The sequence below is a fragment of the Ursus maritimus genome, unplaced genomic scaffold (assembly GCF_017311325.1).
Source record: "Ursus maritimus isolate PB19 unplaced genomic scaffold, ASM1731132v1 scaffold_2, whole genome shotgun sequence".
NCBI lineage: Eukaryota > Metazoa > Chordata > Mammalia > Carnivora > Ursidae > Ursus > Ursus maritimus.
The window spans coordinates 62,664,648-62,682,837 of NW_024424452.1; the positions used below are offsets into that span (position 1 = coordinate 62,664,648).

General features: G+C 36.0%; 1 protein-coding gene across 3 annotated transcripts in view; it reads right to left on the reverse strand.

Moving 5' to 3' along the window:
• Positions 1–18,190, reverse strand: part of KCNT2 (potassium sodium-activated channel subfamily T member 2) — a 344,368-nt gene that overhangs the window by 226,694 nt on the left and 99,484 nt on the right. For all 3 annotated transcript variants that reach the window (XM_008710517.1, XM_008710516.1, XM_008710515.1), the window contains exons 3-4: positions 17,824–17,923; positions 1,501–1,549 (exon numbers count right to left, since the gene is read on the reverse strand). In XM_008710517.1, the coding sequence (XP_008708739.1) occupies positions 1,501–1,549; positions 17,824–17,923 (149 nt within the window). The remainder of the gene's footprint in view (positions 1–1,500; positions 1,550–17,823; positions 17,924–18,190) is intronic.

An 18,190-nucleotide genomic window follows, 5' to 3' on the forward strand; every position in this document is an offset into this window, starting at 1 on the left:
TTGGAATGAAAAGTTTTACTTAAGTAAATATTAAAACAGAAGGACAATAAAAAAGCATATGAGTGCATGGCAATATAAGAAAAATATGTTGAGAAGAACATACGGAAGCCAGGCATTGTTCTGATGTAAAATGCACACCTCCTAGACGTTCTGCCACAAGTCCTTTAACTCATAATCATCCATGCTTTTTTTTCTATAAGTAGTGTTAAAGGGTCTCTACAACATTTGTAGCATGGATTACTCAAAATCCTATTTGAAAATGAGCATTATTATTATTATTGTAAAATATCGTTAACAGATAAAAGCAATTTGAAGAGATCAAAATGTATTTCAAGGTCATATATGACTATTCTTAAAAATGTGTATCTTTAAATGTGTATCTCACATAAAGGAATCAAGCTAGAGATTAAAAGACTGCATTTTTAGTGAACACTTAAGTATTTGTAATTAATTACACTGTAATGCAAATCAGTACAAAAATAATAAAATGCAACTTGACTTCAAAAAAGTATGAAATATCCAGAGTAAAAACTTGATTTCATTGTTATGATCACAATGCACATAATTAAAATAATCCATTATACCATTTAAAATGTACAGACTTCACAATCCTCATGACTTCAAAATACAAACCAAACATTTGATTTTAAAATATTTTAAAGCTGTTTATAAACAGTGAGTTTTAGAGTCTTTCCATTATTTCCAAGATTCAACTGTCTTCCAATCTGTAATTTTTGACCTTTTTATCTTAGTGACTGTATTCTTTAAATAACTTTTACCTTTGAAAAATAACAGAAAATAAAAATATCTGTAGGAGAGAGACAAGAGTAGAGATGGGAACATGCAAAAAGTTTGCTGGGCATAAAATTCAACAGAAAAAAGGAACAAAGAAGAGCTATAGAGGACTCTAGGGAACACCCCAACAATATAATTCAGACATGTTCCCTCTCATATTTTCTTACTCTTTCGTCAGGACTCCTTCTCTGCCAGAACATACTTTTGTTTTATTAACAAAATTATCTGTTTAGGGACCAAGCTCTTGCTATTGGTACTATGAGTCGTTCATTCACTTGTTTATGCATTTAATAATTATTTATTGAGATTCTACCTTGTTCCAGACACTGCAGATATAAAGTAAAAGAGCAAACATGGTTATGGGCTTTTGATTAATTTTTCAAGGATTACAGAAGATGAATACCTAGAGTCATTTGGGGAACTTGTGTTGCCTCAACACACTGGTTTACTCTGTTTTTCTCCACACCCTCAAAAGCTTTCTGAAGTCTAATCCTGATCCGAAGGAAATTCTCAAAAGGTAGATTGCAGGGCTGAGGCAAACATGAAGATAAGGGGGAAAAAAAGTTTGTCTAAAACGTGCATCAGGATTAATTAGGCAATAAAACAAACTCATTTTTAATATCAACAGTTTTCTCTCCAATAGTATTTCTCTGTGAAATATGAATAAATCCAGAATTAGAAGGATAAAACAAAATTGTACATAACCTGTAAGCCCCATAAAGGTAGACTTCTGTTCACCCAAAAGATATGAGACCTATAAAAAAAGATAAGGTATTAGTTTTAAAAACATGAAAACCGCATTCATTTTAAATTTTGATTGAAGTTGGAAATATTTAAATAATGCTGCATTAAAAGGCAATAAAATATCAAAATTAAAATTAGAAAAACTTTATATTGTTTCAGTTTTCTTTTTGATAATATTCGCTTCTATTCCAGGAATAGAAAATGGTTTATTTCCAAACCCTTTCTAATTTCGTTTTTATTCTCATGTTAATAAGGAAAGAAAAGATAACGGGCCCTTATCTAAAGAGTGATTATAGCAAGGCAGAAAAACTTCAAACCCTTTACTAGTCAATTCTTCATTGAAAAGTCACTTAAAGGTCTTCTATAAACTCAAAGATTTTGTTATTTTTAACACTGTTAATATTTTGGCAATACAAAGTCAACAGTATAAATAATCGGAATACAGTGAGTAGCTCATAGAACACATTAATATTTCAGATTTGGGTTTGTATAAAACATTATACTACCAAGAAAATCTGTGACTAAGGTTAGTATAAAACATTAGGCAGGACAAAGAGTGACTGTCCTTAAATATCTCCTAAAAATCTTATCATCCCTGATGTTAAAAATTCTTTATACTTTGCAAAAAACACCATACATTTCCAATGTAGGCACTTGTTACAATTTTTTTTAAGTACGCTCCATGCCAACGTGGGGTTAAACTTACTACCCCAAGGTCAAGTCACATGCTATCCTGACTGCCCCCATTAGTTTTAATTTTTAACTCTTTATACCGTACCATTGCCTACATTATTTTGTGCATAGCTGATTCAAATGAGAGGTCATTCACAGCAATATAAGATGAGAATAGTATATCATGATGCCCAAAAAATGCAAACAAACAAACAAAAATACAAGACAGAACAAAGCCTTGTCACTCTTTATCGTAATGAAGTATGAGAAGAATCCCATAAATATCAAGTGTATTTTTAGATCTTTAAGTTATTTCCTTTTGGCAGTACATTAAATAATAACAAAGAGCAATAAACTTTCTAAAATTCTAGTTTTAAAAAGAATTGTAAACTTTAAAATAATATTCAAAGAATACTACCTACTATCTTAAACTGAAGTACTGTGTAATTCCAGAATGTCACAACTACCTAGACAACTGATCTCTTCAATTGCTCCAAACCAAACCTCTGACCTTTCTTTCAAAAACTGGTCCTTTCTATTTTGCACCTCTCAGCAAATGGCACCAAATCCCACCATGTCTGGTTACCCAAAAACTTAGGCATCATCTTAGATTCTTTCCTCTCCTGTATTTGCAAATACTTAATGCATTAGTCATCAAACCTTTTCAATTCTTTCAACCAAATAACTGTGGACTGCATCTACCTCTCTTTGTCCCTAAAACCACACAACCTACCTCAACTAAACTACCATTTTTTGCAAATGGGATTCTTGTAAAAGCCTACCAACTAGGAAACTACTTTTTGCCTTCTACATTTTTCCTCCAAATTACAACTACAGAGATTCTTTCTAAATGTGATTTAAATCACATCCCCCCACTGTGTATTGACACTACACTTTCGTTAGGATAGGCATTCTTAAACTTACTCAGTTGTGACATGATCCTTCCTATCTCAGCCTTTTCTACATGATCTCTTCCCTTATCATAGAGCTCTCAGCTCAACTCTCTTTCTAGGAAACCTTCATTGAAGCTGCCACTTGATCAATGGAGTCAACTAATCTCTTAGGCGCACTCACCACACCTTTTCTGCAGTTTATGTCAGTTATAACTTTACATTTATTTGCATATGTATTTCTGTAATAGTTGTCTTATCATTAAACTGCAAGTTTCCCTAAGATGAAACAGTATGTCTAGTTTACTCACCATTATAGTCCCAATGTCTTTGTGAGTACAAACCTATAGTAAGTTAGGCATTCAATATAAACAAACGGATGGTGCCATGAAGGCAAAAATATGGCTGATGAGTTCAGCAACACTGTCCTTTCCAAAATACATCTCTTATATTCTCAGCGACAAGATATGTAAGAATGAAGAGAGATATGGACATTTTTCATAGATAAAAACGATGTGCTACAAAAACTACTAAATAAGTAAATAGCAATATCTGGAAAATTATAAAATAGTGAATCAGAAGTTTAATAGCATTTTCAAAGAGAAATTATACTTAACATGGAGGTGCTAAAGCTAGTTATCAAACAAATAGCATTTTCTTTGAACTGGGATGTTATTTTACTTTGATAGGTCTTGAAATACTAGGTGTTTAAATTTAAATAAGACTTTGAAGAAAAGCCTTTTCTTAGACAAGGCTATGTCATCTGAAACAGTTTCGTAATCCTTAAAAAACATTTCTGCAAAACTCTAAAATATAAATTGCAGCGTGAAGTTAGCTCTCCAATGGAAAGTCATATTTTCCACCAATTGACTAAGTACTAAATTGGATAAATACATAGAAGAATAACGTATAAATTTTAGTAAAATGCTAGTGCCCAAACACTTCTTCATAAAATGAACTTGTCATGAAAAGAGAATGTAGGATCTGATCTGCACATTTCTAGATCATCTCCAAAACAAATGAAAGGGAAAACAGAAACTGGCACCAGACCATAATTCCAAATGCAGTTTCAATCCCACTGACAAAAAAACATTAAGAGGAAAGGAATATCGATACAGGAATATTTACTATAGCAGGAAAGGAAGTGGAAGAGAATTAAAGTAGCCTCATCATCAACAATAGAAATAATATGAAAATGAGAAAAAAAATCATTGAAAAGACAATGCTTATAATATTGACCTAACTACATCAGTATGAGCATGTTATGTACATTTATTTACACAGAGAGAATTTAAAAAAGATTGGTCATCAAAATACTGAAAGTACTTATTTCCAGATGTTGATATTTTAGGTAATTTTTACTTCTTTTCCTTGCATAGGTATTTATATAGTAATAATCATAAACCAACTCTAAAATACTGGAAAATAAGTTTCACTATTGTTCATTATAAAAATAAAACAACAAAAGCAAACATAAAAACAAAATGTATGGGATTTGATTTTTCAGACTGAACTAGGTTTATAGATGAAATCCATCTTTGAGGCATCATTATGAAAACTGGAAGAACCATATCAAATCATGGAAGTTATGGCGAAAGTTAAATATAGAAAGTTAGTGACCTGTAGCTTCAGCCACTTTTCACAGCATGCTTATTTATGGCTTCTCCAAAAGGTAAGAACATAGCTGCTAAAAAATGTCCGAGAGCTTTAGCAACTGAGGCAGAAGTCCAAGGGTGAATATGTTAACCAGAAGAATAAAGCATTTGTTAAATACATGAAAGTCATAAGGTCAATATGTGGGAATTAATTCATATGAAAGGACCTGTGACTCACAAATTCGAGATGAATGCAGATCGGTAGCTCTCCAAGAAAACAAATGCAGCTTGTATTGTATTAACAAAAGTAGAATACTCTAAACCATGGTGGAATTGATAAAACTCTCCTAACCATAACAAATACTGAGAACTGAGTACTAGGTATGGTACAAGGCCCACAGCTCAAAGACATATAAAATTTAATGTGTGTCCAATGGGGCATCTGGGTGGCTCAGTGGGTTAAGCATCTGCCTTTGGATCAGGGCATGATCCCAGGGTCCTGGGATCAAGCCCCGTCGGGCTCCCCGCTGAGCAGGAATCTGCTTCTCCCTCTCCCTCTGCCCCTCCACTCCGCTCATACTCTCTCTCTCTTTCCCTGTCTCAAATAAATAAAATCTTAAAAAAAAAAATTAGTGTGTGTCTGAAACCAAAAAGACCATGGTACTGACACATAGTAGAGTCTTGACAGTATATTAGGAAAATTTTTCAGTAACTGATTCCTTTCAAAAGACTAGCTATGCTTCATACCAGGTTAGACAGCCAACTGTGAGAGGTACTGCAGGAAGGAGTAAATGCTGACTCTGAGAGACTGGACTTTAAGAGTCTTTCCATCACATGTGCACTGGCTGAAGCTTTCTATCAACACTCCTCTCCCCTCTCCATGGTATAGAGTTGAGTACAAAAAGGCACTCTTCAGCCAAAGGCTACATTTCTCAGCCTTTCTGTGAAAGTATGGTGATATGACTGATTCTCACATGAGATCTGAGAATAAAATGCAAGTAAAAGTGATGCTTGTCATTTGTTGCCAATAATTTCAAGAAGTATATATATATACCTTCTCCATGATCTCTTTACCTTTCCCAAAGCTGTTTGCACAGGATGCTTAGGTCTTAGCACAGACACACAAAATAAAAGTGGTTTTCATACATAATAATGTGCTTACCATGTTACAGAGTGTGTGCGTGCATGTACATGTAAACCATCAAATAAAGAAAAGATCTACAGGAAGAACACCAGCATTAGACTCTAGTAAACAAAAAAAATTCTTTTGAATTTTTGATATTATATGTTAGAGCACATGGTACTACTTTAATCTATACTACAGCCAATATATGTGAAAAAAAGGTCTACATTATAACATTCCTTCCAATTGGTCATCAAATATTGAAAAGATATTGTGGGGGCGCCTGTGTGGCTGAGTCAGTTAAGCGTCTGACTTCCATTCAGGTCATGATCTCGGGATCCCAGAGTCAGTGGAGCCCCAGGTCCCTTGGGCTCTGTGCTCAGCAGGGAGTCTGCTTCTCCCTCCCCCCACTTGTGCATGCATGCACGCTCTCTCCCTGAAAGAAAGAAAAAAAAGAAAGGAAGAAAGAAAGAAAGAAAGAAAGAAAGAAAGAAAGAAAGAAAGAAAGAAAGAAAGAAAGAAAGGAAGAAAGAGAATCTTTAAAAATATATATATACATAAATAAAAGATATTGTCAAAATTAATTTCTTCTTTTAATAGCTATTACCTAAAGAAGAAATAATCTTTAAAATGTGAATGTTACCTGAACATATTTGTTGCTCTATTAGGCACTGATTTTCAATGTAAATCCAAATACCATACAATATAAGCATATTTGTGTGTTTCTTACCTTGCCTCTATCACTTGATGTTAAAAACTAATAATCACTTCCGCAATTTTTAAAGTGCAAGGGGATACATTCGTTTTGACACACAGTGAAGCACCGGCAAGCAATGAGTCAATGCTGATGGCTCATCTCTCAATGAAATTCATAAGCAAAATGCCAGAGGTGTGTTTCCTTTGCTAATTCCTTTAAATCATTTACTACAAACTGTGTGTTCATCAGAGTTTGTCATTTGTGCAATTTCATACATTAACAGTAATATTATTTTCGTATCCTCGGTTTGTCCATACTTGCAACATTTTCCTATCAGTTTTGACTTTAAAGGGACTTAAAAATAAAGCAAAGCAGCACAAAATATCCACAGCTTTATTATTTCAGAAGCTCTAATTAAATAAATCTCTTTGCTGAATTAGCCTCGTTATTTTAAAATAGAGCCTGTGCCCATAAAGGCCACTTCTGTGTTTCATTAACCAATACTGCATTGACAATGGGAACGGAACAGAACATTGTATTCAAAATGGAGCCATAAGTTATGTTGTTATGCTTTTTAATTGCAGTAATCTGGTTTTTCAAATGTATATCCTCTATAATTATGGCTAAATATTCTCAGTAATATGACATAGAAGTTAATTGTAGGAAAATTTATTCCTCTTAATGTTTTTCAAATAATATAATTTTACTCTGCCATCATCCCCCAATGCCCTTTCACCCTTAGAGAAACTCTATCATGTCTCATTTTATGATTTTCAGGTCTCTCCAATGTATGTTTTATTTATAAATCACCAAGTTTTAATAACCATTCTCGTATGTGTTTAGAAAGAAGTGTAGCATGAACCATTTTTAATAATACATAGACAGAAAAATGTAATAAATGTAATATGCACTGGCATCTCTTGCCAGTGGTCTTCAATCATCTTGATTGTGCAACACTATCAATAAATATAATTTCGTTAATTCAATAGCATTCCCTGACCCACCAAGTCCTACCCGACGTATGAGAGCTACAGAGGCAAATAGAACATGGTCCGTGCCCTCCATAAGCATATACAGAGAACAGAGAAGTAAATAGTAAAATCAAGGGCAATGTGTTCAGTGTTGGGACAGAAGTATGCAGGGGAGGCTCAGAAATTAGGCTATAATCATGATGTCAGGTAAGAATTTCAGATAAGTTATTATCCAAGAAATTGTTACCCTGAAAGTCTAGAAGTCCTGAGGCAAGTTAAAAAAGGAGTGGGTAGTGAGGAACAAGAATGGAAAACAGAGATCCAAGAAGACAGAACAGACTATTCCAAGGCCCAGAGACAATGGAGAGCAGAATATGTGTAAGTGGCTTCTGGTAGGTCGCAATGCCTGGACGGCAGGTTGGTGAGGTGAAGTACGCAGAGGTCAGATTGTAAAGGACCTCATTTATTCAGTTATTCACTCACTCATTTAATAAAGTAGTACTGAGTACTGAATTTGTGCCAGGCTCTGAGGATTCAGACAACAACGTGTGCCCTCATAGGATAGCCACTGCAATCGCCACGGAATACACAGAAAACAAAACAAACAAGTAAAGTATGTACAATATACAAAAGAGATAAAAGCAATGGAGAAAAGTTAAAAGGGAAAAGAAAAAAGTATTCAGAGTCTTGTGAGGAGAATACAATTTTAAACAGGATATTTAGGTAAAGCTTCACTGAAAATACAATTTTGAGTAAGATCTGAGGAAGTGTGCCTTATGTTATCTGATGGAAGAGAATTCCAGACAGAGGGAACAGCAGGTATGAAGGCCCTGAGCCAGGATTGTGGCTGATATATTCCAGAAACAGAGAAGAGGCCAATGTGGCTGGAGCAAAATGGGTAGGGGATGAAGAGGAGGAGGTGAAGTTACAGAGAAAAAGGACTTCTCACAGGCCATGGCAAGCACTACAGCATTCAGAGCACAGTCATGTAAAGATCTGACTTAGACTTTAAAAGAATACTGGCTGCTATATTAAGAATAAACCAAAGGGGAGCAAAGGCAGAATTAGCAGGACTAATTAGGAGGGCTACTGCAGTACCCAGGTGACAGAAGGTGGCTTGTGCCAGGATGGCAGCATTGAGAAGTTGTTGTATGCTGGATATATCTTGAAAGTAGAAATGACAGAATTTTCTAAGGGGTTTGCATATGCTGCAGAGTGTGAGACCAAAAGAGAAGTTAAGAATAACTCTAAAGCATTTGGCCTGAGCAACTGTTAGGTTGGAATTTGGTTCAGCTGAAATGTGGAAAGCTGAGAGTAGAGCAGGGTTGGGGGAAGGACAGAGTTGTCGCATGTTGAGACGTGGAAGAGCACAGAAGAAGCAGAGTGGAACATGGCAAGTTTGAAATGCCTATTAAACATCCCAGTAGAGAGGATGAATATGCAGTTCAAATGGGGGAAATGGGAAGGTGCCGTCTTCCTGTGGTCAATGACTTAAACAGGGATGAAAGGCGCATAAAGATTAGAGCTGGGGTGCCTGGGTGGCTTACTTGGTTAAACAGCCGACTCTTGGTTTTGGCTCAGGTCATGATCTCAGGGTCCTGGGATTCCCACGTCTGACTCCGCTCTCAGCAAGGAGTCTGCTGGAGATTCTCTCTCTCTCCCACTCCCTCTGCCCCTCCCGCTGCTCGTGCTTGCTCTCTCTCAAATAAATACATAAATAAATCTTTTTTTAAAAAAAAGATTAGTGCTAAGGCCTCAGAGCAAAGGGCAAATATGAAAAAATTCTGCTTCTCTATATGTAAGGTACGAATAATAAAATTAAGTGCCTACTGAAGAAAATAGCATAAATAAAACAACTAGTCCAATGCCAGAAAATAGCAAGAGCTCCAAAATATTCAACCTTTCACAGGCTGAACATTCCCTGAGGGTAGTGAATGTTCCTTTTCCTAGTTATATCTTGACTCATAGCAATATAAATACATGCCAAGTATTCACTAAAGATATAGCAAAATAGCCAAAATTATATTTCATTAAGTGAATTAAAACTTTATAAAGAATTATCACATAAATTATTACACAACAAAATTTCACTTTTTAACCTTTAACCCTTTAATAAATACAGAATAATTTTCACTGTCTAAACAAGCTGAAGAGTAACCAATACATTTAAATGTATATTATGCCATCACTTTCCATTTTACTTTGATCTTTTTTATTTCTTAATTTTCTTAGGGCAAACCTCCACATGCAAAAATAACTACAAAAGTTAGCCATCAAATTTGTCTTCTGCTTTGAAAATTATTTTAAATTTAGTAGGCTGGACAGGACCCCAAGTTAGTGATGAGTTAAAAATTATTACACAGCCAGTTTCATTACCAATTACTTCCACCAAAAGATAGAACCTAAAATGGCAAGTGTATAAATGAACAGAAATGCAATTTAATAAAAGGAACATGATAATGAATGTAAAAATAAGTTAAAATAAGTCAATAAGTCATTTAACTCAAATAAGATAAAGAGCTAAACAAGCTAAATCTGAGACTTAAGATAGTCGTGCATCCCAATAAATGCTGGAGTATTTCAAGAGAACAACTAGATTTTTGTTGTTGTTGTTTTGTTTTGGGTTTTGATTTTTGGTTATTTTTAGATTCCACATATCATTTTCTAACTTATTTCACTAGCAAAATGCCTTCAAGGAATCTTTAAAAAAAAGAAAAAAGAAAAAAAAGATAACATCCAGTATACCTGGAAATACTTAAAAAGGTGGTATACAAAAGAGTAAACCTTTTTGGAGTATATGCAAATCAAGAACAGAAAGGTATGTGGGTCTTTAATGAGATCAACCCCATATTAAACAATTACTTAGAGTACTTTGCTTGGGAATAAAAATTATATGGGTTGGTGTTCAGTATAAGCATTTGATAAAGTAGATAATAAAAGAAGAGATGTTTATTTTTTTTAAAGAGGACTATTTTTCCTTTTTTTTTAAAGTTTATTTATTTATTTAAATATTCTCTATACACAGCATGGGCCTCAAACTCATGACCCCGAGATCAACAGTTGCATGCTCTTCTGACTTAGCCACCCAGATACCACAAGGAGAGATGTTTAAAAAAGAACTTAACAAGGATTAAGTTCATTTATTAACTCAAAGCCAGATCAATTTAATTGTGACGAACTCCTAAAACATTTTTAAGAAAGTGAATTCCATAGACCATCCCTTAAAATTATAATACAAAGGGCAGGAGTTAAGACAGTGGAGAAGTAGAGGGACCCAGGCTTTCCTCCTTCCTTGACCACAGGTATATTGATGTCAGATCACTTGGAACACCCAGGAAATCCATCCTAGGAGTGAGAGAAGTTGGTCACAGTTAAAGGGAGACACAATTGGTCACAGTTGGAGGGAGACAGTGTGCCAAGTGCAAGGTGCGTGCAAGTGAATTGGGTGAGAGAAAAACTGCAGTGCCACAGAGGGGAGGGAACCCTTTCTGCGGAGAGAGAAAAGAGAGAGAAACAGAGAGGGATTGAGAGTGCAACATTGAGTCTGCTAAGACGAAAACCTCTCTGGACCATAGACTGGAAGCGGGGGTACTGAGTGTCACAGCTTTTTTGTAAACAGCATGTGGAGCTCAAACTCAGGTTGTGGAAGTGCACGACTTATGCTAGAGTGAAGCTGTGGAGTGCACTTCTGGGAAAAGGAGGGCACTGGCCCAAGAGCACACAACATGGTGTAGGGATTTCCTGGGTCCCACTGGGAGATAACATTCCCCTTCCTGGAGTACATTTGGAAGAAGGTATGTTGCCTTTCCAAGGTCAAAACACCCTGCAGGCACCAGCAAACAGCCTTTCATAGGCAGGGGACAGAGCGCATGCAGATGGTGGATAATCTGGTATCTGCTTTTCCCTGTGCTACACCAGAGATTCTGCATAATGTGGGACTGTTTTTCTGGGACAACGGACGCCAGACACAGCATGACAAGTTTCTACACTGGAGGTGGGGGGGTGGGTCCCCACAACACCAGGTCCTTTAAGATTTGAAGTTTTGAATCCAGCCATGAACCAAAGACAAAATGCAGGAGAGCTGTGGAATTAGGCACAGACCTCACTACTCTGTGAGCGCTTTCTGAACAGCAGGGAGTGTGGGATCCCTTGTCTGGGACAAGAGAGTTACATGGCACCACTATCCCCCTCACCACCAACAAGTGGAACTATAGAGAGCAACACAATGGCCCCCAGTGGAGGCGGGACATGCTTATACCAAACCCTGCCCCCCTGTGCCTGACAAATGCATATTTCCTGGGGTAGGTCTGACTCTGAGCCAGTGCAGCAGACCTCTCCCCAAGAATACCACCCACCACAGGCAGCACCCCACATACACCAAGTCTACTGATCATAGAGTGCTTCAAAGCATCACCTGTTCTGGTGGAATTAGGGCCAGGCCTTACTTTTTTTTTCCCCCCTTTGGAATCATGCTTATAGTTTTTTGTTCATTTGTTAGTAGTTTTTTTTTTTTAATTTCCTTTTCTCTTTTTTTCCCCCCAGGCATTTTTTCTTTTTTTCTTTTTTCCAGATTTATGTTAACAAATCAAAGCACATCTAGCTAAATGTCCGAACACTATTCACAGCGAGCAAGGAGGAACTCCGCAGAGGACTGACCAGTGGGAAAGAGCAGACAAACCACAATAGCAGAGTGCACATGCATACACCAGAAACACTTCCTGAAGTGCCAGGCTGTGGACAGTGTATGACCCCTTTTTAATGTAGCATTGCAGTCAGGTGCAGGAAACATAACAAGCTTTCAAAACACACAAAAGATAGAAACTTAGCCAAAATGACAAGATGGAGGAATTCTCCCCAAAAGAAATGCCAAGAAGAAGTCACAGCCAGGGACTTGCTCAAAACAGATAGAAGCAATATATCTGAACATGTCACAACTTGTTACAAACAATAGTCACAAATTACTAGCTGGGCTTGAAAAAAAGCATAGAAGATACCAGAGAAATCCTTACTGCAGAGATAATAGACCTAAAAAACACTCAGACTGAAATAAAAAATGCTGTAACTGAAATGCAGAACTGACTGAATATAATCACAATGAGGAAGGAAGAAGCATTGGAGAGAATAGGTGATACAGAAGATAAAACTATGGAAAATAATGAAGTTGAGGGGTGCCTGGGTGGCTCAGTCAGTTAAGTGCCTGTGTCCCAGTTAAGATCCCAGTGTCCCAGGATCAAGTCCCACATCAGACTCCTTGCTCAGTGGGGAGCCTGCTTCTTCCCCTGCCTGTTCTGCATGCTGCTCCCCCTGCTTGTGCTTTCTCTTTGACAAATAAATAAATAAAATCTTAAAAAAAAAAAATCTGAAAAGAAGGAAAGAAAACTATTAGATCATGAAGGTATACTTAGGGAACTGAGATTCCATTAAGTGAAATAACATCCATATCATAGGAGCCCCAAAAGAAGAGCAAGAAAAGGGGGCAGAAGATTTACTTGAACAAATTATACCTGAGAACTTCCTTAATCTGGGGAAGGAAACAGGCATTCAAGTCCAAGATGCAGAGAGAACTCTCCTCAAAATAACAAAAACAGGTCAACATCATGGATATCATAGTGAAACTTGCAAAATACAAAGATAAAGAGAGAATTCTGAAAGAAGCTAGGGACAAAAGGTCCTTATCCTACAAAGGAAGACACATAAAGTTAGCAGAAGACTTGTCCACTGAAACTTGACAGGCCAGAAGAAAGTGGCAGGAAATTTTCAACGTACTAAATGGGAAAAATATGCAACCAAGAATACTTTATCCAGCAAGGCTGTCATTCAGAATAGAAGGAGAGATAAAGAGTTTCCAAGACAAGCAAAAAACTAAAGGAGTTCATGAACACTAAACTAGCTCTGCAAGAAATATTAAAGGGGACACTTTGAGTGGGAAAGAGAGTCCAAAAGCAACAAAGAATAGAAAGGAATAGAGACAATCTACAGGAACACTGACTTTACAGGTAACACAATGGCATTAAATTCATATCTTTCAATAATTACTCTGACTGTAAATGGACTAAAAGCTCTAATCAAAAGGCATACGGTATCAGAATGCATAAAAAATAAAATAAGACCCATCAATACGCTGCTTAAAAGAGACTCATTTTAGACCAAAGATACTTCCAGATTGAAAGTGAGGGGATGGAGAAATATTTATCATGCCAATGGACATCAAAAGAAAGCTGTAGTAGCCGTACTTATGCCAGAAAAAACTAGGTTTTAAACCAAAGACTAATAAGAGATGAAGATGGACACTATATCATGAAAAGGGGGTCTATCCAACAAGATCTAAGAATTGTAAATATTTATGCCCCTAAATTGGGAGTAGCCAAATAAATAGTCAATTAATATCAAACTTAAAGAAACTCATTGATAATAATACCGTAATAGTAGAGGATTTTAACACCTCACTCACAGCAATGGACAGATCATCTAAGCAGAAGATCAACAAAAAAACAATGACACACTGGACCAGATGGACTTAACAGATATATTTGGAGCATTTCATTGTAAAGCAGCAGAATACACATTCTTTTCTAATGCATGGAACATTCTCTAGAACAGATCACATACTAGGTCACAAATCAGGCCTTAACCACTACAAAAAGACTGAGATCATACCATGCATGTTTTCAGACCACCTGGCTATGAAACTTGAAGTCAACCATAAGAAAAAATTTGGAAAGACCACAAATACATGGAGGTTAAAGAACATCCTACTAAATAATGAATGTGTCAACCAGGAAATTAAAGAAAAATTTTAAAAAATACATGTAAGCCAATGAAAATGAAAACATTACAGTTCAAAACATTGGGATGCAGCAAAGGCAGTCCTAAGAGGTAAGTATAAAACAATACATGCCTTCCTCAAGAAACAAGAAAATTCTCAATTACGCAACCCAAACTTTTATCTAAAGGAGCTGGGAAAACAATAGCAAATAAAGTCTAAATCCAGCAGAAGAAGAGAAATAATAAAGATTAATAATATAGAAATCAAAAAAACAGTAGAATAGATCAACAAAACTAGGAGCTGGTTCTTTAAAAGAACTAACAAAAGATAAACGCCATAGGGCGCCTGGGTAGCACAGTCGTTAAGCGTCTGCCTTTGGCTAGGGGCGTGACCCGGAGTCCAGGGATCGAGTCCCACATCGGGCTCCTCCGCTGGGAGCCTACTTCTCCCTCTCCCACTCCCCTGCTGTGTTCCCTCTCTCGCTGGCTGTCTCTCTGTCACATAAATAAAAATAAAATAAAATAAAATAAAATAAAAAAGATAAACACCAAGGCAGATTTAACAAAAAGCAAAGAGAAAGGACCCAAATAAATAAAATAATGAATGAAAGAGGAGATATCACAACCAACACCTCAGAAATACAATTATAACAGAATATTAGGAACAATTATACACCAACAAATCAGGCAATCTGGAAGAAAAGGATAGATTCCTAGAAACATATAAACTATCAAAACAGAATCAGAAAGAAAGAAAATCTGAACAGACCCATAACCAGCAAATAAATTGAATTAGTAATCAAAAATCTCCCAACAAACAAGAGTCCAGGACAGGATGCCTTCCCAGGGGAATTCTACCAAACATTTAAAGGAAACTTAATTCCTATTCTTCTGTTCCAAAACTGTTCCAAAAAATAGAAATGGAAGGACAACTTCCAAACTCAATCTATGAGGCCAGCATTACCTTGATTCCAAAACCAGCACTAAAAAGGATAATTACAGATCAATATTCTTGATGAACATGGATGCAAAAATTCTCAACAAGATACTAGCTAATCGAATCCCATTGTACATTAAAAACATTAATCACCACGACCTGGTGGAATTTATTCCTGGGCTGCAAGGGTGGTTCAATATCCACAAATCAATCAAGGTGATACATCACATTAATAAAAGAAAGGATAAGAGCCATATGATCTTCTCAATAGATGCAGAAAAAGCATTTGACAAAATACAACATCCTTTCTTGATAAAAATCCTCAAGAAAGTAAGGATAGAAGGAACATACCTCAAGGTCATAAAGGCCATATATGAAAGAACTCACAGCTAACACCATCCACAATGGGGGAAAATGGAGAACTTTACCTCTAAGGTCAGGAACAAAACAGGGATGTCCACTCTCACCACTGTTGTTCAACATAGTACTAGAACTTCTAACCTCAGCAATCAGACAACAAAAAGTAATAAAATGCATCCAAATTGGCAAGGAATAGGTCGAACTTTCACTCATCACACACAACATACCTTATGTAGAAAACCCAAAAGACTCCAACAAAAAATTTCTAGAACTAATAAAGGAATTCGGCAAAGTTGTAGGATATAAAATACCAACATGGAAATCTGTTACATTTCTATGCACCAATAATGAAACAGCAGAGAGAGAAATCAAGGAATCAATCTCATTTATAATTGCACCAAAAACCATAAGAAACCTAGATACCATAATAAACCTAACCAAAGAGGTAAAAGATCTGTACTCTAAAACTATAGAACACTTATGAAAGAAATTGAGGAAGACACAAGAAATGGAAAAACATTCCATGCTCATGGATTAGAAGAACAAACATTGTTAAAATGTTCATGCTACCCAAAGCAACCTACACATTCAACAATTCCTATCAAAGTAACACCAACATTTTTCACAGAGCTACAACAAACAATTCTAAAATTTGTATGGAACCGATAAAGACCCAAAACAGCCAAAGTAATGTTGAAAAAGAGAAGCAACTCTGAAGGGATCACAATACTGCACTTCAAGCAATATTACAAAGCTGTAGTCATCAAGACAGTATGGTACTGGCACAAAAACAGACACAGAGATCAATGGAACAGAATAGAGAACCCAGAAATGAACTCACAACTATATGGTCAACTAATCTTTGACAAACCAGCAAAGAATATCCAATGGAAAAAAGACAGCCTCTTCAACAAATGTTGTTGGGAAATTGGTCAGCCACATGCAGAGGAATGAAACTGACCACCTTCTTAAACCATACACAAAAATAAATTGAAAATGAATGAAAAACCTAAATGTGAGACAGGAAACCATCAAAATCCTAGAGGAGAACACAGACAGCAAGTTCTTTGACCTTGGCCACAGCAACTTCTTGCTAGACACATCTTCAAAGGCAAGGGTAACAAAAGCAAAAATGAACTACTGGGATTTCATCAAAATAGAAAGCTCCTGCACAGCAAAGGAAACAATCAACAAAACTAAAAGGCAACAATGGGAGAAGATACTCACAAATAACATATCAGATAAAGGGGTAGTATTCAAAATCTATAAAGAACTCATCAAACTCAACACCCCAAAAACAAAAAATCCAGTCAAGAAATGGGAAGAAGACATGAACACACATTTCTCCAAAGAAGACATACAAATGACTAACAGACACATGAAAAAATGCTCAACATCACTCAGCATCAGGGAAATACAAATCAAAACCACAGTGAGATGAGCAATTGCACTACTAGGTATTTATCCAAACGATATACAAATAATGATTTAAAAGGGCTCATGCAACCAATGTTTATAGCAGCACTCTCCACAATAGCCAAAATACGGAAATAGCCCAGCTGTCCATTGACTAATGAACAGATAAATATATATATATATATATATTCCACAATGGAATATTACACAGTTATCAAAAATAATGAAATCTTGTCATTTGCAATGATGTGGATGGAACTAGAGTATATTATGCTAAGTAAAGTAAGAGAAAGACTCATATGTGGAATTTAAGAAACAAAAGAGATGAACATAGGTGAAGGAAAAGAAAAATTAGATAAAAATAGAGAAAGAGGGGCACGTGGGTAGCTCAGTCCTTTAACCATCTGAGTCTTGGTTTTGGTTCAGGTTATGATCTCAGGGTCATGAGATCAAGCCCCAGGATGGGCTCTGCACTCAGTGTAGGGTCTGCCTGAGACTCTCTCTCTGTCTCTCTGTGCCCCTCCCTTCACTCTCTAAATAAATAAACTATTTAAAAAAAAAGAGAGAGAGAGGAAGGCAAACTATAAAAGACTCTTAACTATAGGGAACAAACTAAAGGTTGCTGGAGGGAGGGCAGGTTGGGGGATGGGGTAAATGGGTGATGGGCATTTAGGAGGGCACTTGTAATGAGCACTAGGTGTTGTATCAAGTGATGAATCACTAATACTACACTATACGTTAACTACCTTTAATTTAAATAAAATCTTGAAATAAAAATAAAAATAAATTAAATCAAATTATAATACAATTCAAAGTAATCAAAAGAATATTGTTGAAGTTTGGACAAAGACACCTTACCATTCATTTCCTTGTGAAGGGTTTTCTAGTAGCACTCGGATTATGTATAATAAGCAGCTTAATAATTTGAGAGAAAAATTGAATAGACGAATTCTTAGACCTTTAAACAAACAACAAAAATTTAATTTTTATTTGAACTTAGTTCATGAAGGACCAAAAAAATTGCTAAAAATAACAACTTTAAGTACAGAACTTAAATTGTTTTTAGAAACTACAATATCATAACTGTCTAAACTCTTAAATTTTAGGTAGATGAATTTTAATTAGCTAAATATTTAAACAAAAATTGACACTGACAGATTGTATGCACTAAAATGGCAGTGAATATTATACCCAAGAATAAATCTAGGTTTGAGCATTCAGAAGC